Source organism: Lithobates pipiens, unplaced genomic scaffold (genome assembly GCF_037356315.1).
Source record: "Lithobates pipiens isolate NorthernLeopardFrog02 unplaced genomic scaffold, aLitPip1_a1.2 Scaffold_18, whole genome shotgun sequence".
NCBI lineage: Eukaryota > Metazoa > Chordata > Amphibia > Anura > Ranidae > Lithobates > Lithobates pipiens.
The window spans coordinates 637,988,142-638,014,746 of record NW_027507758.1 but is presented as its reverse complement, the minus strand read 5'-3'; the positions used below and the strand labels follow the sequence as shown (position 1 = coordinate 638,014,746).

The following is a 26,605-nucleotide window of genomic DNA, read 5'->3' as shown; positions in this document are numbered from 1 at the left end:
GGGCTGTATATGACATGTACCTGCCCACCGCATTCTATACACAGGGCTGTATATGACATGTTTCTGACCACTGCACTCTATACACGGGGCTGTATATGACATGTTCCTGATCACTGCACTCTATACATGGGGCTGTATCTGATATGATCCTGACCACTTCATGCTGTATTATGAGAGTTTAGTTTGGATTTTGCGCAGAGTGGAAACATCAAGATTATCTTTGAACTCATATGTCCATTAGTATTAACTCAGGCATCAGTATGAAAACCATGCCTAAAGGGGTCTATATATAGAAAATTTGTTGAACAAATGTGAAGAGCATTTGCCCAGCTGTGATATATTTGGGCCATAATTTAATAAACGCAGTGATTTTCTATGATCATCAGCTCCATCTAGTGGTCATAATGAGGTATATTTCTTGTAATACCTCCAACGGTAAAAAGGGCATTATATAGCATTATGGCCATTAGATGGAGCCAATTATCATAGAAAATATGTATGATATTTGTAATGGTTGGGCAAATGCTTGTCACCTTCATTCAATGTTTTTGTTCTTCAAAATAGAACTTTGTATTTGTGAAAGCTTACACACAAAATTTACTCGGTCAAAGAAAGGTAATGACTACATTTTTATTTTTCTACTGCTATTAATGGCCAACACGGTACAACACTTCACCCATGTCTTTGGTGATCTCTGATCTCCTTATGAACGGTTTCTTACATGATGAAGATCAGCCATGGAGTACAGCCATGGTCAAAAGTTTGAGAAAGACACATATATAAATTTTCACAAAGTCTGCTGCTTGTGTTTTTAGATGTTTTTGTCAGATGTTACTATAAGATACTGAAGTATAACTACAAGTATTCCATACGTGTCAAAGACTTCTATTGACAATTACATGAAGTTTATGCAAAGAGTCAATATTTGAAGAGATGACCCTTCGTTTTCAAGACCTCTCCAATTTGCCCTGGCATGCTGTCACTCAACTTCTGAGCCACATCCTGACTGATGGCTGTCTCCCCCTGCCCCATTCTTGCATATTCAATGCTTGGCGTTTGTCAGAATTTGTGGGGATTTTTTGTTGGATTAACCACAAATTCTCAATGGGATTAAGGTCTGGGGAGTTTCCTGAACATGGACCCAAAATGTCCATGTTTTGTTCCCCAAGCCACTTAGTTCTCACTTCTGCCTTATAGCAGGATGCTCCATCATACTGGAAAAGGCATTATTTCTCACCAAACTGTTCTTGGATGGTTGGGAGAAGTTGCTCTGAAGATGTTTTTGTACTATTCTTTATTCATGGCAAATTGTAAGTGAGCCCACTCCCTTGGCTGAGAAACAACCCCACACATGAATGGTACACACGCGGGGACTGTTCGCTCAACTTTGTTCGTCAAACAGTTTCAGCAGACAGTCCGCTCAAAATTAGCATGGACGGACATGGCCACACACGACGAATGAACAGTCCGCTGAAACCGTGCGCGATGACGTGAACGGCACGTACGACGGGACTAGAAAACGACGTCCTATACACTGCAATGCAACCTTCGGCGTATAAATTCTTTCTGAGCATGCGCAGAACTTTGTTTGACGAACAAGCCTACACACGAGCGGACTGTCCGCTCAAAGCAAGTTTCAGCGGACAGTTTTTCGGGATTTCCGAAAAACTTTGTTCGTCAAACTGTCCGCTGAAACTGTCCGCTGAAGCCCACACACGAGCGGACTGTCCGCTGAAACACTGTTCAGCGGACAAAGTTGAGCGAACAGTCCCCGCGTGTGTACGCGGCCTTACTGTTGGCATGACACAGGACTGATGGTAACACTCACTTATTCCTCTGTGGAGGAAGATTTTTCCGGATGCCCCAAACAATGGGAAAGGGGATTTATTATGCCACGTACACACGATCGGAATTCCGTCCAGAAAAAGACTGATGAGAGCTTTTCATCGGAAAATGCGACCGTGTGTATGCTCCATCGGAATTTAGCTGTCCGAATTTCCGCCAGCCAAAAATTGATAGCATGTTCTCAATTTTCCCGGCGGTAAAACTTTCTATCGGTAATTCCGATCGTGTGTATGCAATTCCAACACGCCAAAAATCACACATGCCTAGATTCAACTACGAGACAGAAGCTAATAGCTCCTGGCTATTGAACTTCCTTTTTCTATTCCCGTCGTACATGTTGTACGTCACCGCATTATAAACGATCGGAATTTGGTGTGACCGTGTGTAGGCAAGACAGCTTGAGCTGAATTCCGTCGGGAAAACCATCAGAGCTTTTTCTGACCAGAATTCCGATCGTGTGTACGTGCCATTAGAGAAAATTACTTCTCCCCCAGTCCTCAACAGTCCAATCCCTGTACCTTTTGCAGAATATCAGTCTGACCCTAATGTTTTTCCTGTAGAAGTGACTTTGTTTCCCCTTCTTGACACCAGGCCACTCTCCAAACCTCACTGTGCATGCAGATGGACTCACACCTGCCTGCTGCCATTCCTGAGCAAGCTCTGCACTGGTGGAGCCTCGATGCCGCAGCTGAATCAACTGTAGGAGACGGTCCTGGGGTTTGTTGGACTTTCTTAGGCACCCTAAAGTCTTCACAAATACAAAGGAAAACCAGAGTTGGACTTACTGGTAACTCTTTTTCCAGGAGTCTTCCAGGACAGCCTCATAGGGCTCCTCCCTCCGGGACAGGAAACACATTCACCCAAATGATTAAAAGGTAGTCCTCCAGGCCTTCCCCTTCAGTTTCCACAAGAACCGCTGGAAGGCTCTGAAAGCCATAACACACTGGCATATTAGTATATCCCCTGTTGCACCAGCTGTAAAACTCTGGGTGGGAAACCTGGCTGTCCTGGAAGACTCCTAGAAAAAGGTTTATCAGCAACCAGGTCCAAGCGGTAATGCTTTGCGAACGTGAAGTAGCTGGACCATGTCGCTGCTCTGTAGATCTCCTCTGGAGTGGCACCAGCTTTCTCTGCCCATAAAGCTGAAACCGCCCTAGTTGAATGTGCCTTAACTAGAGGCGCTTGCCTCCCTGCCAACCTGTATGCCTCTAAAGCTGTCATCCTAATCCATCTGGCGATGGTGAATCAGAACGTGATGACGTTATTTCGTTCCAACGGGACTACGTTCAGGCTAATAGCCAATAGCTTTGGTCTAGGAAATTGGTCTGAGCATGCGTGGCACTTTGTCCGATCGGAATTCTCTACAAACGATTGGACAATGTCCGATCGGATCATGTTGTCGGAAAATTTTATAGCCCAGCTCTAAAACTTTGTCGGTCAGATATTCCAATGAAAACAGTCCGATGGAGCCCACACACGGTCGGATTATACGACAACACGGTCCGATCGGACATTTTCTGTCGGAATGTCCGACCGTGTGTACAAGGGCTTAGGGTCTCTACCTGAGGATGCCATATAGAACCCTGTGTAACCAGATCCTCCCTCATTGGAAGAGGAATCGGAGGATATATGTCCAACCTCTTTAGGAATGCAAACCAGGCCCTCCTTGGCCAAAACAGGGATATCAAAATTAGATCCGTTTCCTGGGTCAGAAATTTCTGGAGAACCGCTGCAACTAGCCTTACTGGTGGAAGGCATAACAAAGGTTGAAGTGCCATGCATAGGCGAAGGCATCTGCCCCTGTGACTCGATCCAGCGAGTGCAGGGAGAAAAACGTAGCAACTTTCGTGTTACTTTCTGAGGCAAACAGATCTACCTCTGATCTGCGCAGGTCTTCACAACTCGCTTGAACACTTCTTGGTTGAGCGATCATTTGTCCTGTTTTACTCGCTGACGGCTGAGAAAGTCCATCAGAGAGTTCTGTCTCCCCTTTAAATATACTGCTGTCAGAGAAGTCAGGTTTGATTTGGCCCAAGTGAAAACTTCCTCTGATATCGTCTGAGGTGCAGGGCTTCTGGTCCCCCGTTTGTTTATGTATGCGACTACGGCCGCAGTGTCTGACCTTACTTGAAGGTGCCATCCCCTTATTCTTTGCTGGAAGGCCTCTAGTGCCCTCTGCACTGCCAGTAGCTCCCTCTGATTTATGGTCCATCTGGATTCCACCTGAGACCAAGATCCTTGAGCCAGATCCCTTTCCAGGTGGGCACAGAAATCCTGTATCGGGATCAGCTGGATCTTGCCCCGATTGATCAACCAATCAAGAGAATGCAGGAAAAGTTGTGCCTTCTGTAAGTTCTCTTCTAGCTACTGATAAGACTGGGTGACAAACAGAAGATCATCCAGATAGAGGATCACTGTAATGGCCCTGATGCCTCTGCCAGGACCTTTGTGAAAATCCTCAGAGAGGATGCTAGTCCAAACGGTAGTGCCCTGAATTGGAGGTGGAGAACTTCCAAATTCACCCTAACAGCTAGTCTGAGGAATTTCTGGAAATCCAGATGTATCGGTACATGCAAATATGCATCCCTGAGATCGATTGTCACCATATAACAATAGGGGAAGAGGAGATTCGTTACCGTGAAGATAGACTCCATCCTGAAATGCTTGTATCTGATAAATTTGTTCAGAGGCAGAGATTGAGAATCAACCTGAACTTGCCTGATGGCTTTTGGACTACAAACACATGGGGGTATACCTCTTGGCCGCATTCCACATGTGGTACCTGGCTGATGACTTGTTGATCCAACAGTTCTCCCAACAGCAAACTCAGAGCTCCTGCTTTCTCTTGGTCTCGGGGTAATGGGGTGACCGAAAAGGTGGGCGGGGAAATGGCATTGAACTCCAACTTGTAGCTGTTCTCTATTATCTTTTATATAAACAGGCTTGGTGTTGCGTTGGTCCATTGTGGGAGGAAGTCCTTCAACCTTCCTCCCACCAGAACACAGGAGTCACTGGAGCTTTGGGGTGGTCTGAGGATTGAATAATATTCCTCCTCTATCACATCCCTTGTGACCTGTCCAGTGTTTTTTTTTAAGATGACCCTCTCTCTCCTGTTGGGTCTACTGCCTGAAGCCTCGAAAAAGAAGTCTACCCTTTTTTTTTTCCCTGGGGACACTTTCTTCTTGTCCTGGGTATGCTCCAAGGCCTCCTGAAGCCCAGGTCCGAAGAGGTGATCGCCTTAAAAAGGCAATCCACAAAGCTTGAGCTTTGATGCTGCATCTCCTGAAGAAGATTTCAACCACATGGCCCTTCTTGCGGCAAAACATATAATAATAACCAGTCCTCAAATTTCAAAAGAATGAAGAATAATATCTAAATCCAGTAGAGTAAGTGAAAGTGATGTTTAGTAGAAAATCCTTATGTGCAAACAAAACCACCAATATATATGAACCTCCACCACATTGCATATGCTCTTACCAGAAGGCAAGCAGTGAGAGCCTTGTATTGAAGAATCACCCTCCGGATATCAGACCAACAATGGTGGCAGAAGTTGGCTATGGATGTAATAAGGCCAAACCCAGAGATCGCAATTCGATCGGTAGATCAGCACCCAGCGGTCATAATCTCAATGAAAAGAGGGAACTCGCCATAGTGTAAACCAGTAAAAAAAAACGATTTAATATATCAAGAAAATATTTGGTTGAATGTGTTTTCTGTCCCGGAGGGAGGAGCCCTATATCACAGAGGCTGTATATCTGAAGTGTATATCAGGGTATGCTTCTTCCCTGAACAATTCCCTCACTCAGGACAGGAAAGTGGCTTCTCCCCCATGTGAGATTTCTGATGTGTGTAAAGACTGGACCTTAGTGAAAAACATTTCCCACACTGAGGACAGGAATACGGCTTCTCCCCTGTGTGAGATCTCTGATGTATGTAAAGATTCGACTTCAGTGAAAAACATTTCCTGCATTCAGGACAGGAATATGGCTTCTCCCCCGTGTGAGATCTCTGATGTGTGTAAAGATTGGACTTCAGTGAAAAACATTTCCCGCATTCAGGACAGGAATATGGCTTCTCCCCCGTGTGAGATCTCTGATGTCTGTGAAGATGATACTTCCTTGAAAAGCATTTCCCGCACTCAGGACAGGAATACGGCTTCTCTCCTGTGTGAGATCTCTGATGTCTGTATAGACTGGACTTCTGTGAAAAACATTTCCTGCACTCAGAACAGGAAAATGGCTTCTTCCCCGTGGGTTCCTCAAAATAAGAGGAATATGATGGTCCATCTACACTGTGTGGTGCCGGATGGACATTTGAGGTAGTCGGGTTTTCTCCTGGACTATACTGTGTGATGTCCTCATCTTCTACTTTACAGTCTGGAGACAAAGTGTGACAATCATCTGAGGTTTTCTTCATCTCCCGTCCATCTACTAAAATAGAAATACAAAGATTATTACTAGACGTGAGCTGATTGGTTCCCCTAAACCAGGACTCCGCCCACATCAGGCAGCTTTGTCTCTGAGCATCTTACAATTCCCCCTCAAGGTAACTAGTAAATGGGTCCTCTGATCTCCTACCAGATCATTTCTTTATTCATGGACCTTAGTCAGAGAGTGAGTAAACAACGAGAACTGTCTTTTATAGGAGTGACAGTGATGAGGGAATTATAGGACGAGTGTCCCCTCCCCCTCTATCACTCATCGCCATCTTCCCAACACAAGAAGTCCTGCACTTCCTTATTTAGTCCATGATTTAGTCATGAATAACAGCGGGGCTGAGCCCCACCAGAGGTCAGAGAGTGAGGAAGGGGGGAAAACAACCACAATGAAGGCTGGACTGATCCTAAAGACCACCATCATTGGGTTATTGACTCCTCCCTCATTATTACTTTCTGTTTAAGGTTCCAAAATTGGAGGATGTTATCACATTATTATCAATATGTAAAAGTCTGTGCTCCAATCAAATCATCAGATATAAAAAGGAGTTTATTTACTAAAGCTAGAGAGGGCAAAATTAGTCACTTTTCTGCAGAGAAGCCAATCAGATTCCAGGTTTTATTGCTAAAGCTTAATTAACCACTTCCCACCCGGCCAATGCATATATACGGCCGGGTGGGAGCCGTCTACTCCTGATAGGACGTTCAGGAACGTCATTCAGGAGTAGCGGGATCGCGCGCGCGCGCGCCCGCGCAGCGGCGCGATCCCGATGTGCTCGTGTCACCCGGACACGGCACATCTCAGATCGGCAGGAGGGCTCTGTGATTGGCCCTCCTGATCACATGACGGCCGTGTCCAATCACGGCCGTCATGTGATGTAAACAAACAGCCGGTTGCTAGGCAATCGGCTCTCCTCTCCTCACACGGAAGTCACCGCTGAGGAGAGGAGAGCAGAACGCTGCAGCCGGCTGATGATCAGTGAGTATGGGCTGCTTTTTACAGCTTTTTACTCACTGATCATCAGTGTAGTGTCAACACACAACACACCACACAGTACAAACACAGTCCCCACACATGTCCCCAAAACACACATGTCCCCAAAACATACATGTCCCCAAATAATAAAAACACATGTCCCTAATAATAAAAACATGTCCCCCACATATGTCCCACTAAAATCACATGTCCCAATGATTATCTGCACACATATGTACGTGATCACCTGCACACATATGTACATGATCATTTGCGTACATATGTCCGTGATCACACAAACCAATTATTATACACATAACGGAATTTTTTTTACCAAAAACATGTAGCAGAATACATTTTGGCTTAAATTTATGACAAAATTTGATTTTATTGGATTTCTTTTCAAATAGAAAAAAGAAAATATTGTTTTTTTTCCAAATTTCCGCTATTTTTGCGCTTATATCGCAAAAAAAAAAAACGGAGTCGTGAATAAATAACACCAAAATAAAGCTCTATTTGTGCGAACAAAATGATAAAAATTTCATTTGGGTACAGTGTAGCATGACCGCGCAATTGTCACTGAAAGCGCTAGAGCGATGAAAGCTGAAAATTGGGCTGGGAAGGAAGGGGGTGAAAGTGCCCTTTATTGTAGTGGTTAAGCAAGCTGTGGTTAGAAGCGGATTGATTTCTCTGCAGAATTGTGACTAATTTTGCCCTCTCTAGATTTGGTAAATAAATCCCACAATGTCCAGCTGGTAGAAGATTGGTGTAAAAAAAGACAAAACATATTATGTTTATATATAGCAGTGGGTAGAGGGGAGAGAGCAGAAGTCTATGCAATGTACAACATATTGTATAAGATACAACAGATAGGACTATATAGTATCAGAATAATGTAATGTACAACATAGAGTATATAGTGCAGGGGTCAGGAGTAAGTAATGCACAATATAAATTATATAGTGTAAGGGTCAGCACTAATATTGGTACTCAATCAGTGGAAGCTTAAATGTTTACATGAGACAAGTTGCAGAGGTCCCACACCGCTGCCTCTCATCTCCTGAGACTGCACTCAGTGACTTGGGTCTGAGACTATACAGACATATCCCTCCACCCGGCACAGCCAGCAGACAACAGAGAGAGTAATCCTGGGAAAAATGCTCTATCAGAAATTCTACTAGACATGGGGCAGAAGACCGAAAATGACATACCCCAGGTGTCTAGGTCTAGTGACGCCTATGGTGAAAATCAACATTTTGCTGCCAGCTGAACCTCAAAATCTCCATAAATCCAGTCTAGATACATAAATTGTGTCGGCAGCACAGAGGAGGAAGATTATCCGAGAGAAATACAGGAATACAGGACAGGGAACACAGCTCAGGAAAGTGACCAGGGGATTACAGGCTGATATCACCCAGCCCCCGCCCTACTCTGGACCAATCAGTGAGCAGTATGGGTGGAGGAATGTATTTAGTGTTAATGACCCACCTGTGCTGATCTCTGTAGGAGTGTCCTCCTCTATAAATGTCCCCGTTATTCCATCCTCCTCCATAGACTGCTGATCATCCCTCACATAAGTCTTCCCTTCTTCTTTCACCTCAACTTTATCTATCAGATCTTCACCCTAAACCAAGAGAATGAGAGTGAATATCTGTAAAATATAAGATCACATAAAAAATCCATACAAGTCCATGTTCTAGATGCCTGTCCCACCAACCTTGTAATGCTGTGGGATGGTGTGATCTTCCTGTGTGGAATCCTGGGAATATGGAGGACAAGTACCTCTCTGTGGTGGGTTCCTTGTATTAGGTGGCTCCACCATATCCTTGTGTCCTCCTGAAAACTCCGCCATCACTCCATACTCCTCATCCTCCTCTTTATACTCTTCTTTAACAACAATATTTTCATCCCCAAGATTTCTACTCTGAATATATAACAAAAATGATATCAGTTGTAACAAAGCAGATAAATGTACAGGTCCTAATGATACTAGCAGTGATTGTGACCTTCCTGTGTGGAATCCCGGGAAAACAGAGAATGGGGACATCTCCCTGGTGGATTCCCATTACTGGATCCATCTGTAGGAAACACACACACTGACTGAATACATTGTTTCTATGTGTTTATCAGATGATGGGGGATCTAGGTGGAGCCTCCGTACTGCTCTCTCCTTTACAATAAAGTCTCCTCTTACCCGGTGATGTGTCCATCATGACGTCCTTGTAGAGATCCTTGTGTCCTAAATACTCCCACTCCTCCATGGAGAAATAGACAGTGACATCCTGACACCTTATAGGAACCTGAACCCATGCAGACACATCCCTTGTCTGTTACTGGATAACGTCCCAGAATTCCCAGCGCTGTAACTGAGCTGCAACTCTCCCTACCAGTTCTTCATAGAACACTTTCTGAATTCAGTACACTGTCGGGGTATAAGATTAATATTTCTAAGATCGAGGCTCTCCATCAACATTCCTCCCACAACTCTGGCCACCTTACAATCCGCTTATTCGTATCACTGGTGTACACCCCCCCCCCCCCCGATTCGGTTTGCACCAGAACATCCGAACATGGCAAAAAGTTTGTTTGAATATGCAAACACTGTTAAAGTCTATCGGACACGAGCCTGAAGAATCAAAAGTGATAATTTTAAGGGCTTATATGCAAGTTCTTGCCCTAAAAAGTGTTTGGGGACCTGGGTCCTGCCCCAGGGGACATGTATCAATGCAAAAAAAAAGTTTTAAGAAAGTCTGTTTTTTCGGGAGCAGTGATTTTAAGAATGTTTGAAGTGATACAATAAAAATGAAATATTCCTTTAAATGTCGTGCCTGGGGGTGTCTTATAGTATGCCTGTAAAGTGGCACAGTTTTCCCGTGTTTAGAACAATACCACAGCAAAATGACATTGCTAAAGGAAAAAAAGTAACTTAAAGGGGTTGTAAAGGTAATTTTTTTATTTTCTACATAGGTTCCTTTAAGCTAGTGCATTGTTGGTTCACTTATCTTTTCCTTCGATTTCCCTTCTAAATGTTTTTTTTCTTTGTCTAAATTTCTCACTTCCTGTTTCACCCCAGTAAGCTGTTCAGTAAGCTGTTCTGGCTGACTAACCACCAGCTCGGATGATGGTGAGAAGTTTACTGAGGAGAAACAGGAAGTGAGATATTCAGACAAAGCAAAAAAACATTTAGAAGGGAAATCAAAGGAAAAGGTAAGTGAACCAACAATGCCCTAGCTTAAAGAAACCTATGTAGAAAATAAAAAATTTACCTTTACAACCCCTTTAAAACTGCTTGCGGCTGTAATGTATTGTCGGGTCTCGGCAATATAGATGAAAATCATTGAGAAAAACGGCATTGGTCCCCCCAGCCCATTACAAGGATCTTTCGGTCTAGTATGGATATTAAGGGGAATCCCACACCCAAATGTAGAAAAAAAATGGCGTGGGGGGCTCCAGGCACTATATACTTTGAACAGAAGTATATATACACACACTATACGGCCTGCCCTAAATACTATTCAGACAATTGGGCCTTAGGTGGGCCTGGTGGTGCCAGAACACTGTAACCCCTCACAGTTACGCTTGTTGGACAGGAAAGGGCCCTGCTATGAAATATTTGATCAAAAATTGTAATTACATGCCCCTGTTAAACAGGGGCAGCTAAATTGGGCTGGGTGGTGGTGCCACAACACTGTAAGCCCTCACAGTTACTCTTGGTGGGCCCAGGAACTGGCCCTGCTGTGAAATATTATATCAAGAATTGTAATCACATACCCCTGTTAAACAGGGGCAGAAAAATTGGGCCTTAGCCAGTGGTGGTGGTGCCACAACACTGTAACCCCTCACAGTTACACTTGTTGGGCACAGGAACAGGCCCTGCTGTGAAATTTTTGATCAAAAATTGTAATTACATGCCTCTGTTAAACAGGAGCAGAAAAAGCCTTAGGCAGTGGTGGTGGTGCCCTAAACCAAAAATATTGTTGGTCAGCTGGCATCTTCAAGATTGAGGAGGAATAGGATAGACACTCAGCATAGGCAGTCTTCAAGGGATCCCACATCCATAGAAAAATCAATCAGTTACATCAGCATCAGGTGCTTCATAGCTGCTCCTGATCCAAGACTGATTCATTTTTATGAACGTGAGCCTATCAACGGAGTCTGTGGAAAGGGGCACTCTATGATCTGTTACAAACCCATCAGCAGCACTGAATGTGCATTCAGAAAGAAAGCCGGATGCAGGACAGGCCAGTAGCTCAATTGCATATTGAGCAAGTTCTGACCAGTGGTCCACCCTCAAGACCCAGTAACCCAGTGGATGGTCTGTTGGAAAAGTCTCCAAGTCTGCTCTTGCCCCAAGATATTCCAGCACCATGTAATGCAGATGTTGGCGATGGTTGCTTGAACCGATCAGACCTTGGCGCGGAGGACTAAAAAATTGTCTAAAGGCATCGGTCAGCCAGCCACTTTCTCCACCGCTCTTCCTCTAACTGACCGAAGCCTCAGCAACACGTTATCCAGCACCAGGAAATTGTAACCTTCATGGCCTCCTGAAGATGTTTCATCCTCTGCTCACTCTGCGGAGGCAGGATGAATGCCTGCAACCTTACCCTTGTAACGTGGATCAAGAAGGGTTGCCAGCCAGTAATGATCCCTCTCCTTGATATCACGAATCCTAGGGTCCTTTTGCAGGCTTTGAAGAATCAGGGAGGCCATGCAGCATAAGTTTGCAGACACATTTGAGAGTCCTGGGTCACTGAGGATGACGTTGTCAGAAACGACCTCCTCCCAACCACGTACAAGTCCTTGGGTTTCTGGGGACTGAAAACTATCCCTTGAAGACTGCTGCTGAGTGTTATGCCCTGTACACACGGTCAGATTTTCAGACGGAAAATGTTTGATGGAAGCTTTTTGTTGGAAATTCCGACCGTGTGTAGGCTCCATCAGACATTTTCCATCGCAAAAAATTTGAGATCTGGATCTCAAATTTTCCAACAACAAAATGCGTAAATTCTGAATTTCGGAAATTCTGATCGTGTGTACACAATTCTGACCCACAAAGCTTCACGCATGGTCGAAATCAAGCAGAAGAGCCGCACTGGCTATTGAACTTAATTTTTCTCAGGAAGTCATACGTGTTGTACATCACCGTGTTCTTGACGTTCACAAATTCTGCCCAACTTTGTGTGACCGTGTGTATGCAAAACAAGTTTAAGCCAACATCCATCAAAAAACCCATGGATTTTGTTGTCAGAATGTGCGATCATGTGTACGGGGCATTATCCTCTACATCCATACTGACACAATTCTCCTCCTCCTGTGTGTTTGGCGGGCCCACAGCAATGCTATCTGGATAAAGGGGGCCTTGAGAGGTAAGGAAGTCATCCTCTTCCTCCCACTGTTCTGCCTCAAGTGCCCTGTCCATTATTCCATGAACTGTGCGCTCCAACAGGAAGACAAGAGGGGCAGTATCACTGATGCATGCATTGTTGCTGCTCACCATCCTCGTGGCCTCCTCAAATGGTGATAGTACAGTGCATGCATCCTTGATCAGTAGTGCTGGCCTGGCAAAAAAAAGCCAAGCTCCCCTGACCCTGTCCTGGTGCCATACTCACACAGGTACTCATTGATGACCCTCTGATGCAAGTGCAGCTGCTGCAGCATTGTCAACATTGAGTTCCACCTGGTGGGCATGTCACAAATGAGGTGGGCAGGTTGCATTACCTTTGAATGTCAGCCAGCGAGCACTGGCATTGTATGACCGGTGGAAATGACCATAGACTTTTCTGTCCTGCCTCAGGAGATCCTGTAAGCCTGGGTACCTGTTCAAAAACCGCTGCACCACCAAATTCAGGACGTGTGTCAAACATGGGTCAAGTGTCCCTGTTGGAGGGCGGAGAGAAGGTTTGTGCCATTGTTGCATACAACCATTCCTGGCTGAAGCTGGTGTGGCGTCAACCACCTCTGAGCCTGCCCCTGCAGAGCTGACAGAATCTCTGCCCCAGTGTGGTTCCTGTCCCCTAAGCAGACCAACTCTAGCACCGCAAGGCATCTTTTTGCCTGAGTGCTTGCGTAGGCCCCTGAACACTTACTGAGCACTACTGGTTCAGAGGAGAATTCAGAAGAGGCCATAGAGGAAGAAGAGCTGTGGCAGAATGACTAGCATTTTGGAGGTGTGGTGGCGGAACAAGCACCAACAATACTGAACCCTCTCCTGCATCCTTCCCAGCTGCCAGCAAAGTTACCCAGTGTGCCATTAATGAAAGGTAACATCCCTGCCCATGCCTGCTGGACCATGAGTCAGCGGTAATATGCACCTTACTGCTGACTGCCCTGTCCGAGGCCAAAACATTGCCTTCCACATGCCGGTAAAGAGCCGGAATGGCCTTCCGTGAAAAGAAATGGCATTTTGGAACCTGCCACTGAGGTACAACACATTCCACAAATTACGGGAAGGGGGCAGAGTCTACCAGCTGAAAAAGCAGCAATTGCAGTGCTAGCAATTTGGCCAAGCTAGCATTCAGACACGGATGGCTGGGACCAAATTTATTTTTCCAGTTTAGCAACTGGGGTAGGGAAATTTTCCTGCTAAAATCAGATGGAGGTGTACTGATAGCATATTGGCTGCAAGTACTTGAGACACCTATTGCTATAATTTCATTCCTCTCAGTGCAGGTTTTTGAGCGGACTGCAGGTATAGTGGGGTTGGAGATCCCAGATGAGGAGCAAGAAGTCCACCTTGTTCTTTGATGTGGGTCTTTCAAGTGCTGTTGCCAATAGACTGCATGGGAGGTCGTCATAAGTCTGGTCAAGTATGTGGTGCCCAAGCAGCTACTGTTCTGGCCATGCTTTATCCGCTTCAGACATAGGTTGCAAACAGCAACGGTGCAATCTGCTGCACACGTGTCAAAAAAGGCCTGCACCAATGTTTCAAAATCAGAAGGGAGTCAGCAGCGCCCTGCACCTGCAGAGCTCTGTGGTGTGATGCAGTAGGGTAGCTGCCCTTAAGCTGCCCCCTAGAGGACATCCTGCCTCGTTGGAGTTGTGTCTCCTCCTCCTATCTTCTATCAGGCACCCAAGTAGAGTCAGTCATCCCCTCCCTTCATGTCACTGGAGCAAACTTGGCAGTATGCTATGGCTGGGGGAACATGACTGCCAGTTTCTAATCCTTCTTGGGCACCACCTCTCTCTAAGCTCACGTTGCTCCCTTCCTCAACCTGGGAACCAACAACGGAGCCTTCTAATCACTGCATATCCTCCATCAGCATATACGCGACACTGTGGTTAAATACTTTGGAGGATTCCTCCGTGCTATGAAAGGAGTGACTGAACAAGGAGCCAGTGGAATAGACCACTTTGGCAGCTGCATTGGAAGGCAAACTACTTTGAGCCTGGGTGACAGAGGATGAGGACGGCTTTGTTATCCACTCCACCAACTCTTCTGCATGTTCTAACTCAATAACACGGCCAGCCGCAGGAAAAAAGGACAAGCGTGCTCCACGACCACCTGCAGAGGATGTACCATGTCCATGACCAGCGCTGTTGACTGTAGACACAGAACCTGCTTGCCCTATTTTAGTGGCCTGTGAGTGTCTGCCTCTCCTTGGTGGCCTTGCGGACATGATGTATATTTTGTTTGGCAACAACACACTGAACTGTATTGTGTGCTGTGTACACCAGAAAAGTAGGAGCAACCGCACTATGCTTGCACTGTTTTGTGTAAAAGTAGTAGAAACAGTACACCACGGAATGCACTGTAGATTTATGCTGCAGAGTGTGTGTGTGTGTGTGTGTGTATATATATATATATATATATATATATATATATATATATATATATATATATATATATATATATATATAGTGGCAGAGCGTTGCACTGCCAGGGTCTAGAAGGAGGACGTGACCCAGAATTCTCAATCAGACGGGTTGAGGGGCTCCAGGGAGCATGTAACATGAAGAGGAAACTGGCCCTTCAGTTTCCTCAGTGTTTTCTAAAGTCCACTTTGGGACCTGGAGCTCAGGGATTTCTGAGAGATCCAGGTGGGATGGAATCCCTAATCCTGTGTCCCGAATTTGAGAACATCCAGTATACTGATTGGTCAGGTGTGTGCTGAGCTTTTAGTAGTGAACTGACCATGGTTCTGGGCTCCACCCCAGCAGACAGGAAGTCTGAGTATCAGGAGTCAGGAGGGCTCCACGGGGGGGGAGCCAGTGCAGCAAGAGGCTGCTAGCTGTGTGCACCAAGGTGGTCAGTTAAACAGTCTGTAGGAGACAGACAAGGGCCTGGAGTGTAAGGCCAGAGCAACAGTGATGCAAGTTAGAGCCTACTAGGCTGAATGTAGTTTTGTTGATGAAAAGCAATGCTAAAACCCCTGCGAGGGAAACCTATCTTTGTTTGTTGGACTTTCTTTTAATAAAAATGGGCAAACGAAGCCATTAAAAAAGAAGAACCAGCGAGTGGCGGTGTCCTTCAAGCTCTACATTTGATGCTAATCCTTTACAAATTATATTTTATATATATATACACACACATACACACACACACATACATACACACACACACACATATATGAAATACACTGCCTGAAGTAGATTAGAAATAGTACCCCACGGTATGCAATGTAGAATGTAGATCTCCAGCCTACACTGATTGGATGCTGCAGAGTTGGGCACCCCTGCTGTAATACCTATATATACTCTTCATACTGTTTGTGATGGTTGTGCAATTCAAACCAATGACTATTCTGCACTACTGTTTTGTGAAATACAATGGATGTAACTTCTTTTTCTCCAGTCATCTTCCAGGACGGCACACCAGAGATGACTGGTCCACCTGACAGGAAACACAATCAACAACGAATTTAAAAGTCCCCACCCTTCCCTCAGACCCTCAGTTCTTGATTGTGTTTCCCACAGGATGACAGCGAAATCAAGTTTCTTTCTAAAAAGTTTTTTTCTTGGGGTCTGGGACCCTGTGTTTTTTCTCGTGAGGTTCTTTTTTTTTTAGGGACTTAAACAGACAGGGTCTGTGGTGCTCCCTTGTATACCCCCAAGAGAAATCTTGGGGGGGTATGCCTCACTCAAGGTCTCCTTAGGGAGCCTTGTATGAGCCTCGTGGGACAGGGGAGTTGTCCCAGTAGGCTATTCCCCTGTTGTATTGGCCTACCTGCACATTCGTGGTGGAGTGGTGAGGTGATGCCTTTCCTTATGCGGACGCGGATGGCGTGCGTTCCAACGCCACAGCGCATGTCCGGAAGTCCAAGGGCGTCACTTCCGGGTATCGAGTTCCGGAAGTTGAGATGGCTGGACGCACCGATGTGCGTTCCAGCCTCAGTGCGCAGGACCGGAAGAGGCCGTACGTCATTTCCGGGCGACGGACCTCCTTAAAGATGGCGCCGAGCGGCGCGGTTTTTCAAACAGAACGGGTGTGCTGTAACACACCCAGTCTCCTCGTCCTGCAAGACGCTTTTCCTGGCACTTTGAAAAAGACAACAAGGGGATGCTCGAGACCTGATCCAGCGATCCTGCAGGGCAGCAAATCGCCATGGAAGAGGAAGGTCCGTCTGAGCAGACAGTCGTTGAGGTCGCCACTGGGGGTGAGTGATCCAACTTTATTTAGGGGCAGGGTTCTCGGGGTAGAGCTCCTGTGCCCCTTTTAGGACTTGTGTAGCTAAAATTGTCTATTTTTTGACTATTCCCAGGGACCGAAAGCTCTGCCCAGGGGTCAGCTGCTAGGTCTAAGGGGAAGGTTACTTCAAAGTCCAGGCGTTGTGGTTACTGTAACGCTAAGTTAGCACAAGACCACTCCAAGCCTTTCTGCGATCGATGTATCATCAAGCTCGCAGGCAGGGAGACCTCTCAGGTCGTGAAGGAATGTAGGGCCTTACAAGCAGAAATGTTGGCTACCCTTCAAACTTTTCAGTCCACCCTTGTGAAGGGTTTGCAGGAAGTACCGTCAGAGAGTGAGACTCCTCAGTTACAGGAAAATCTTTCCACATCTTATGCGGAAAGTTCCCAGGGCCAAGTCTCCCTATTATCTGAAGTGGAGGAAGGCCAAGTACCGGATTGTAGTTCTGGAGAGGAAGATTCAGACCAAGATAGCCAGGGGGAGGCTAAGCTTGGGGGATTTTTGTTCCCGAGTGAGGACATGGAGGGTTTATTAAAAGCCATTTACGCCTCAGAAGATATTCAGGTTCCCTCTGCTCAAGTCTCAGCTCAAGATAGAGTATATAGAGGTCTAGGAAGGTTACAGACCAGAACCTTTCCCATCCACCAGTCTCTGAAGGAGATAATCCTTAGAGAATGGAAGGAACCTGAACGCAAGCTTCTCAAACTGAAAGCTTGGAAAAGGAGGTGTCCCTTTAAAGATGAGGAGGAGGAAAAATTTTTTAAGGCTCCTCGCTTGGATGCAGCCTTAGCACAAGTATCTAAGAGGTCTGACTTATCCTTTGAGGATTCCGGAAATATCCAGGATCAGATGGATAGAAAGTCGGAAACTTTACTCAAAAGAGCCTGGGAGGCGAATGCGGCAGCAATGGCGCCTGCCCTAGCTTCCGCCTGTGTAGCCAGAAATGCTGACACCTGGCTGGGCAAATTAATGGATCATGTTTCCCGCAGTAAGGAGGCTAAAGAGATTGTAGACTCGCTGGAAGTAATCAGTCGAGCAGTAGCATATGTGGCAGACGCAGCTGTAGAAACTGTTAGGACCACAGCTAAAGCAGCAGCACTTTTGAACTCTTCCAGGAGAGCTCTATGGGTCAAGACTTGGGATGGGGATTTTACTTCCAAGTCTCGCCTATGCGGTATCCCCTTTGAGGGTTCCTTGCTGTTTGGTTCAGGCCTAGATCAGGTTTTGTCCCGATCTACGGAGAAGGGCAAGAAATTTCCTGTAAGGGCCAAGAAAGAAAGGGGTAAGAAATTTTTTCGAGGCCCCTATTCAAAGTCTCATCATAAGGGGAAAACTGAACCAAGGAGAAAATGGAACTTGGGGAAAGGAAAAGAAAAAAGTACAATTCTTTTCTCCAGCTCCGGAGCCTCTCAGAAAGAAGGCAAATGACGCCACCGTAAAGGTAGGCGCAAGACTCCGCGATTTCCTTCCACAGTGGGAAAGGATCACGCAGAGTCCATACATTCTAAACCTTTTAGAAGTGGGGTACAGACTAGAATTTCAGACCCATCCCCCACAGGAATTTCTGGTTACCTTTCCTCCCAGGGACCCAACCAAGGCAGAAGGGTTACTGAAAAATCTAAAGGAGCTAGCAGAGCAAAGGGTTATTACTCCAGTACCAACCAATCAGCTTACCCAGGGTTTTTACTCACACGTATTTGTGGTTCCAAAACCCTCAGGAAAATTTTGGTTGATAATAAACTTGAGAAGACTCAACCGTTACCTGCTTCACAAGAAGTTCAGGATGGAGAGTATCTACTCAGTAAGAAAGCATCTGCAGAGAGGAGTCTTTATGGTCACCCTGGACCTAAAAGACGCTTATCTACACGTACCCATTGCTCCCGAACACCAGAAGTACCTACGCTTCGCAGTTTGTATACAGCAGAGGATACAACACTGGCAGTTCAGGGCTCTCCCCTTTGGGCTGGCGGCAAGTCCGAGGATATTCACAAAGGTGTTAGCCGAAGTAGTGGCATACCTACACCTGCAGGGGATAAGGTTAATACCCTACCTGGACGACTTGCTGATCTACAGTGTCGATCAGAGGCAAGCAGTAATAGACAGAGACATCGTGTTGGAAACTCTGGAGACCTTGGGCTGGATGGTCAGTCAGGAGAAGTCCTCACTGACTCCATCTCAGTCCAAATTATACCTAGGCTACCTGTTAGACTCGCAGGCACAGAAGGTATTCTTACCAACAGAAAAGGTAACGAAGGTCCAGAATGCGGTTGTCACCCTTCTCGAAAGAGGAGAAGCCTCTCTGAGATATATAATGAGATTGCTGGGCCTCATGACGGCCTGCATTCCGGCAGTAACCTGGGCACAACTCCATTCTCGGGAGCTTCAGTCTTTTCTACTTGCCTCATGGGGAGGAAAAAGAGAAACATTAGAGAACAGAGTGCCCATCACAGAGGAGGTATCTCGTTCTCTGCGGTGGTGGCTCGACCCACAGAATTTGTTGAATGGTCGCCCCTGGTCTCAGGTAAACCCTTTGGTCTTAACCACGGACGCCAGCGCCTGGGGTTGGGGGGCTCATCTGGGAAACCGATATTCCCAGGGGTCCTGGAACCACAGCCAAGCCAGGGAGTCTTCCAATTTCAGGGAGCTTCTGGCAGTAGGAAAAGCCCTAGACTATTTCCGAGAGGAACTGCAGGACAGGGAGGTTCAGGTCCTCTCGGACAACCTGGTCACGGTGGCATACCTAAACCACCAAGGAGGGACAAGGTCGGACAAACTAAGACGGTTAGCGCAACAGATCCTTGTGAAGGCAGAAAAGAGGGTCCTTTCATTGTCAGCGATTCACATAAAGGGCTCACTCAATCTGCAAGCAGATTTTCTAAGCAGACAGCCCATCCTTCAGGGGGAATGGGGATTGAGCAAAGAAATCTTCTTCCTGGTGTGCAAACATTTTGGCAAGCCAGAAATAGATTTGTTCGCTTCCCGGGAGAATGCGAAGGTTCTCAGGTTTTTCTCCCTTTACAAGGATCAAGAAGCAGAAGGGATAGACGCTCTTGTACAAGTATGGGATTTCAGACTGGCTTATGCCTTTCCCCCATTGGTGCTCCTTCCCAGAGTCCTGCAAAAATTAGCCTACTCAAGGTCAGTCCTGATACTGATAGCACCCTGGTGGCCCAAGAGAGTTTGGTTTCCCACCATTCAGAGTCTCGCGATAGCTCCCCCACTGCGTCTGCCGGTGCAACGAGACCTACTCAGTCAGGGTCCAGTCTTTCACCCCGACCCGGGTCGTCTCTCTCTGACAGCATGGCTATTGAAAGGGAAATACTCCGAGACAGGGGCTGTTCGGAAAAAGTGATAGATACTCTTCTCCTCAGTAGGAAAGGCGTCACCAGAAAGATTTATGCAAAGGTCTGGGAAGTCTTCTCCCACTGGTTACAGTCTAAGGAGGGGGCTCTCCAGATGATACCCACCATCCTAGACTTTCTTCAGGAGGGGGTGGACCAGGGTTTGGCAGTTAGCACCCTAAAGGTCCAGGTGGCAGCCCTGTCCGTGTTTTTTGATAGGAAGCTAGGACAGGAGCCGCTAATAAAAAGATTTTTATTGGCCAGGGAAAGGGTAGTTCCAGTTAGGTCGGTCAGTTGCCCTCCATGGGATCTGTCCCTGGTATTAGATGCCCTAACAAGGGGGCCTTTTGAGCCGGTGGCTCAAATTTCGGTTAAGCTTTTATCATTTAAGTTGGCCTTCCTCCTGGCTATCACTACGGCCAGGAGGGTGAGTGATATACAGGCTCTGTCAATTAAAGAGCCGTTTTTGCGCATCCTAGAGGATAGGGTAATCCTCACTCAGGATCCTCTTTATTTGCCAAAGGTTGCTTCATTATTTCACAGAACACAGGAGATTATTCTCCCGTCCTTTTGCCAGAATCCTAAGAATAAGGAAGAAGAAAGATTTCATTTCTTAGATGTCAGGCGTTGTCTCCTAGTCTATTTAGAAAGGGTGAAAGACTTTAGGAGATCCAGTCATTTATTGGTCACTTTTTCAGGGAAGAAAAAGGGTCTTCAAGCATCAAAATCTACAATAGTTAGATGGGTTAGACAGACCATATCCATAGCTTATAGACAGGCAGGTAAACCAGTACCAACCCGCCTTAAGGCGCATTCAGCTAGATCCCTAGCGACCTCCTGGGCAGAGAGGGCAGGCGCCTCAATTGACCAGATCTGCAGAGCAGCAACATGGACGAGCCATAGAACATTTCTGAGGCACTACAGAGTGGAGCTGTTGTCCCCTCAGGATTTGGCATTTGGCAGGAAGGTCCTACAAGCGGTTGTCCCGCCCTAAAGGTAGGCCTGAACTTCTTGCTTATCCTCTCAGGTGTGCCGTCCTGGAAGATGACTGGAGAAAATGACCAGTTACACTTACCGGTAACGTCTTTTCTAGGAAATCTTCCAGGACGGCAGGCCTACTCCCTACCCTTGTTTTATTGGTGTGATATATTGATTCTTCACAGAATGTTCCCTCTGACACTGGTGTGGGATTTTCTTTACCATAACTGAGGGTCTGAGGGAAGGGTGGGGACTTTTAAATTCGTTGTTGATTGTGTTTCCTGTCAGGTGGACCAGTCATCTCTGGTGTGCCGTCCTGGAAGATTTCCTAGAAAAGACGTTACCGGTAAGTGTAACTGGTCATTTTTTTTTTATTTTTTTATTCAATAAAAATACAATTACAAAAAAGAATTCCCGGCACCGCTCACCTCTCCTGTCAGCAGCTCCATCATCTTCTTGGTGACTTCTAGAATCTTCTCCATGTTGTGTCTCTCAGGTTTTAGGGAGTCACATGGAGGCACTGTGATGGTCATATGATCACCGGACTTCACAAGAGGAAATCTCTGTATTGGGGAACCAATAGGAATATCATGATCCTCCTCACCTCTCCGGTCAGGTCTGTGTTTTATTAATAGAGATAAGAGTGATGTCATGTGATCTCCCAGAATCCTCCTCACCTCTCCGGTCAGCAGGTAGACGATCTCCAGGGTGAGGTTTAGTATAGTCTCAGTCATGTGACTCCGGTCCTCCTCCATCTTCATTGGTCCCATCATTTAATCTATACAGGTCTCCTTGTAGACGGATAACTTAAGTAAATTAAAGAAATATTTCAATGGTATTGGTTACACAATAATAGGATATGGATGTGAGGGGGTAATAGAGGAGTTGCTGCCATCATCTCCACTCAATAGTGATCTTCTGGCTTCCTGTGCCTCAATGTAGCGCCATCCTTACACCTGCTGGCCCGGAGAGCATTCCTGCTTACACAGATGATACATCAGCATCCCCTGCTCTGGTCCTGCTCTGTATTTTTGAGTCTGCCTGAGTGATTACTGGATACAAAGTCCATAGCAGACCCTTATCCGAGCACGCAGCCCGGCCGGTCAGGAAAGGGGGTGGGAACGAGCGAGCACCCCCCCCCCGGGCCGTACAAGGCTGCATGCCCTCAACATGGGGGGTGCTTTGGGGAAGGGGGACCCTGGCCCCCTTTCCCCAAAGCACCTTGTCCTCATGTTGATGAGGACAAGGGCCTCTTCCTGACAACCTTGGCCGTTGGTTGTCGGGGTCTGCCGGCAGGGTCCTCCTCGATAAAAGGCGGGGTCACCAGGTGATGTCACATGGTGACCCCGCCCCTTATGATGTCACAGTCTTCCTGAAAACCCTGGCCGTTCGTTGTCAGGGCCTTCTTCTCCTTCAATAAGGGGCTGGGTCACCAGGTGATGTCACTTGGTGACCCCGCCCCTTATGATGTCACAGTCCCAGCATCCTCCGGGTGACCACCGGAGCTGTCTAATAAAGAACTTTAAAAACCTGTGTTGCGTTTTTTTTTATGTGCACATTTTTCCCCAGGTGAATGGGTAGGGGTACATCCCCATACTCATTCACATAGGGTAGGGGGGCCGGAATCTGGGGGCTCACGGATTCTGATAAGCCCCCCGCAGACCCCGACAACCAACAGCCAGGGTTGTCAGGAAGAGGCCCTTTTCCTCATCAACATGGGGACAAGGTGCTTTGGGGTGGGGGGGCCACAGGCCCCCCTTCCCCAGAGCACCCACCATGTTGAGGGCACGTGGCCTGGTACGGCTCGGGGGGGGGGGCTCTCGCCTAGGCTGCGTGTTTGGATAAGGGTCTGCTATGGACTTTGGGGGGACCCCCATGCAGTTTTTATTCGGTGTAGGGGTTCCCCTTTAAATCCGTACCAGGTGACGGGGCTTGCGAGGTGTCAATCTCGCCGATGGAGGCGGCGGCATTGACTTCCTTCGCTAGTTCCGTCTACCTGGAGCCACGTTCAAAATGAACGGAATTTACTCCGTGTGTGGGCAAGTCCATTTATTTGGGTTGTCTGCCAGATAGTCTGATCGTGTGTATGTAGCATTAGAGATATAATCACTAAGGGAAAGAACCCCAACAACGTGCTGACCTGATAAGGGTGCTCTAGTTTTATACTGTCAAAGGTGGGGATGTTTTTTGTTAATTAATGAATCATGAGATAATATAAAGATGACTGACAATCAGAGCAGGCCTTTCACATGTAAAGTCAGAGCAGCAGAGCTGTAAAGATAAGATCAGCACATAAAACTTAGGGAAGACACCACAGAGCAACACAAACATCATAATGATGCAGACAGGGATGGGATGGTGAAGGCAACAGCCCAAAATACACACAGACACGGTGACAGCAAACAGTTTTCAGTTATGGGTGGATGTGACTCAGCTGGGACATACCTGTGGAGGGACAGAGAAGAAATCTTCAGATTAGACATTCAGATTAGACAGAGCTTGATGTGCATATCACTTGTATAAAGAATCACTTAGAGAAAGAAACACTGAAGATGAGAATCTCAGCAATAGGGATGAGCTGGGTGTTTGACTCGAACACGGGCCGTACGCCTGTTTGGCGAATTCAGAACTTTGTAGACCGTTCGCACCATATTCGTGTGGCGCTCACGGCCCAGAATGCACTACGCCATCGCAGTGCATTGCTGGCTCATGATTGGCCAAGCATGCACTGTGACCCCACATGCTTGGCCAATCATATCGCCGGCAGCGAGGAGAGCCATAATTGCCTGTGGCCAATTATAGCTCTGGGGGGTTTCGTACACGCCCCACACTATATAAGGCCGCCAGTGCAGCGGCCTTGTGTAGTGTGTTGGCGTGCAGGGAAAGAGCAGGATAGGCAGGGACAGTGTTTTTTTGCTTGGGAACCTAGCGCTGTTACAGTGGGTGTTGTGTGCCTCCTGCACAGTATACATCCGAAGATATCCTTTATTGCTGGGGTTGTTCTGCTGCAGATCTTGCATATTAGCCTTTAAAATTAGCACGTTTGATTTTGAACGTTCGAGTCCCATAGACTTTAATAGGGCTCCAAAGTTCGTACGAATTTTCAGTCCGTTCAAAGTTTCTGGTGCGAACCGAACCGGGGGGTGTTCGGCTCATCCCTACTCAGCAACGATAGCCTTAGGGGCGATCTAAAAAGAGCAGAACAATTGTAATCTCCAGTCAGACTCTCCTAATGGTGAGGATGGATTTTGCTGAGTGCTGGTGCCAAGTTTCCACCCCCCAGGATCACTGCAGGTGTGGAGAAAAGCTGTGTAAGAGGATATGGAGGAGAGATGAGGAGGAGATCCAGGAATCAGGATAAAGGTCAGGACAAGCAACAGACGAGCGCATCCAAGAGATGAAGCCGGGGTCACTACACAGAAAATCAATCCAAGGAAACAACAGGCAAGACGAGGAATAGCAAGAAGGAGCTCAGAGACAAAAGGGAATATTGCTCAGCCAATGGGAGATGATCTCAGCATGACTTACATAATGGAGGAGATGAGGGGGGGGGGAGGAAGTCACTTATGGTGACCATAGAGACATGGAAATTCAGCTGGTTCAGCAGGGATCGGTCATATTTCCATCCATGTGTGGTCACTGCCGGATAAAAGTCACTCCATCAGCGGCTGCAGCCAATAGCTTCATCACTGATCTGTGTATTCTGAGAGTGGAGGAGCGCCCCTCATTGTCAGAATACAATAGTGCAGCGGGGAGGATTCCCCCATCCCCCTCCAATGTGTGGATGGGGGAATCACTTCAGTTTTTTCCTCTCATCCCGCTGGATGGACGATAAAACTGAACCATGTATGGCCAGATTTGGAAGGAAGATATATTCATCATCAACTGATCCCCCTGAAGGGGTTAATCTACATATTACCTCCTCTGCCGCCAGATCCAGCAGTGTCTTCTCTCTATGTCCTATCAAATGGGATGTCTGTCAGTACCTGATATCAGTTCCATTCTGTATCTGACATCACTTCTTTTCTGACATCACTTCCTGTCTGTATTCCATAGAGACTTCCTGTCTGGGTAGAGGAGAGATCACCATCTTGTGGAACTCCGAGGAACTGCAGTCCTGAGAAACATCTCGTAGTGTGAACACTGCCTTGTGCTGTGTGTGTATGTACTGTATGTCCTTCCCCCTTCTCTACTCCCTGAGTGTGTATGAAAAGGCGGAGCTCTGACTGTATATGAAGAGGCGGAGCTGTGAGCGTGTATGAAGAGGTGTATGAAGAGGCGGAGCTCTGAGTGTGTATGAAGAGGCGGAGCTCTGAGTGTGTATGAAGAGGTGTATGAAGAGGCGGAGCTCTGAGTGTTTACGAAGGGGCAGAGCTCTGAGTGTGTATGAAGAGGCGGAGCTCTGAGTGTGCATGAAGAGGCGGAGTCCATGAGTGTCTGTGAAGAGGCGGAGCTCTGAGTGTGTATGAAGAGGCGGAGCTCTGAGTGTGTATGAAGAGGCGGAGCTCTGAGTGTTTATGAAGGGGCGGAGCTCTGAGTGTGTATGAAGAGGAGGAGCTCTGAGTGTGTATGAAGAGGCGTAGCTCTAAATGTGTATGAAGAGGCGTATCTCTGTCTGTGTATGAAGAGGTGGAGCCCTGAGTGTGTATGAAGAGGCGGAGCTCTGAGTGTGTATGAAGAGGCGGAGCTCTGAGTGTGTATGAAGAGGAGGAGCTCTGAGTGTGTATGAAGATGCGGAGTCCTGAGTGTGTATGAAGAGGCGGAGCTCTGAGTGTGTATGAAGAGGCGGAGCTCTGAGTGTGTATGCAGAGGCGGAGCGCTGAGTGTGCATGAAGATGCGGAGCCCTGAGTGTGTATGAAGATGCGGAGCCCTGAGTGTGTATGAAGAGGCGGAGCTCTGAGTGTGTATGAAGAGGCGGAGCTCTGAGTGTGTATGAAGAGGCGGAGCCCTGAGTGTGCATGAATAGGCGGGGCTCTGAGTGTGTATAAAGAGGCGGAGCTCTGAGTGTGTATGAAGAGGCGGAGCCCTGAGTGTGTATGAAGAGGAGGAGCCCTGCGTGTGTATGAAGAGGAGGAGCCCTGCGTGTATGAAGAGGAGGAGCTCTGAGTGTGTATGAAGAGGCGGAGCTCTGAGTGTGTATGAAGAGACGGAGCTCTAAGTGTGTATGAAGAGGCAGAGCCCTGAGTGTGTATGAAAAGGCGGAGCTATGAGTGTGTATGAAGAGGCGGAGCTCAGTGTATGAAGATTCGGAGCTCCCACTGGAACAGCGGTCCGAGGAGGAGGAGTCTAGGAGGGAGATGACAGAAAGCGCAGCAGACTTGCAGGAGTGAGCGAGGAGGATCCGGTTCCTTTGCCATCGGAGGTGAGGAGAGTGTGAAGGATGTTGGTGACTCTGGTAGATGAA

General features: G+C 47.0%; 3 protein-coding genes across 3 annotated transcripts in view; 1 reads left to right on the top strand and 2 right to left on the bottom strand.

Annotated features, from left to right (window-relative positions):
* The window catches only part of LOC143986898 (uncharacterized), a 1,277,526-nt gene that overhangs the window by 789,123 nt on the left and 461,798 nt on the right, over positions 1-26,605 (bottom strand). The window lies entirely within an intron of this gene.
* LOC143989990 (uncharacterized) overlaps positions 1-26,605 on the top strand; it is a 184,351-nt gene that overhangs the window by 114,936 nt on the left and 42,810 nt on the right. The gene's annotated exons all lie outside the window — the stretch shown is intronic.
* LOC143989747 (gastrula zinc finger protein XlCGF66.1-like) lies at positions 1,467-22,336 on the bottom strand. Its single transcript, XM_077490018.1, has 5 exons — positions 21,878-22,336; positions 21,629-21,763; positions 8,974-9,180; positions 8,745-8,880; positions 1,467-6,275 (listed from the first exon to the last, which is right to left on the bottom strand). Exons 1-5 carry the CDS (start codon positions 21,971-21,973, stop codon positions 5,644-5,646), a joined length of 1,206 nt encoding a protein of 401 aa, XP_077346144.1. The 5' UTR covers positions 21,974-22,336; the 3' UTR covers positions 1,467-5,643.

Bases quoted from the DNA above. Each gene is read 5' to 3' on its own strand.
- LOC143989747 (XM_077490018.1), bottom strand. From the start codon at position 21,973: ATGATGGGACCAATGAAGATGGAGGAGGACCGGAGTCACATGACTGAG. The intron at 9,181-21,628 runs GTGAGCGGTGCC...TTATATATTCAG, and splicing joins TGGAGCTGCTGACAGGAGAG to AGTAGAAATCTTGGGGATGA. The intron at 6,276-8,744 runs GTGGGTCATTAA...TTTCTATTTTAG, and splicing joins TCCTACAGAGATCAGCACAG to TAGATGGACGGGAGATGAAG.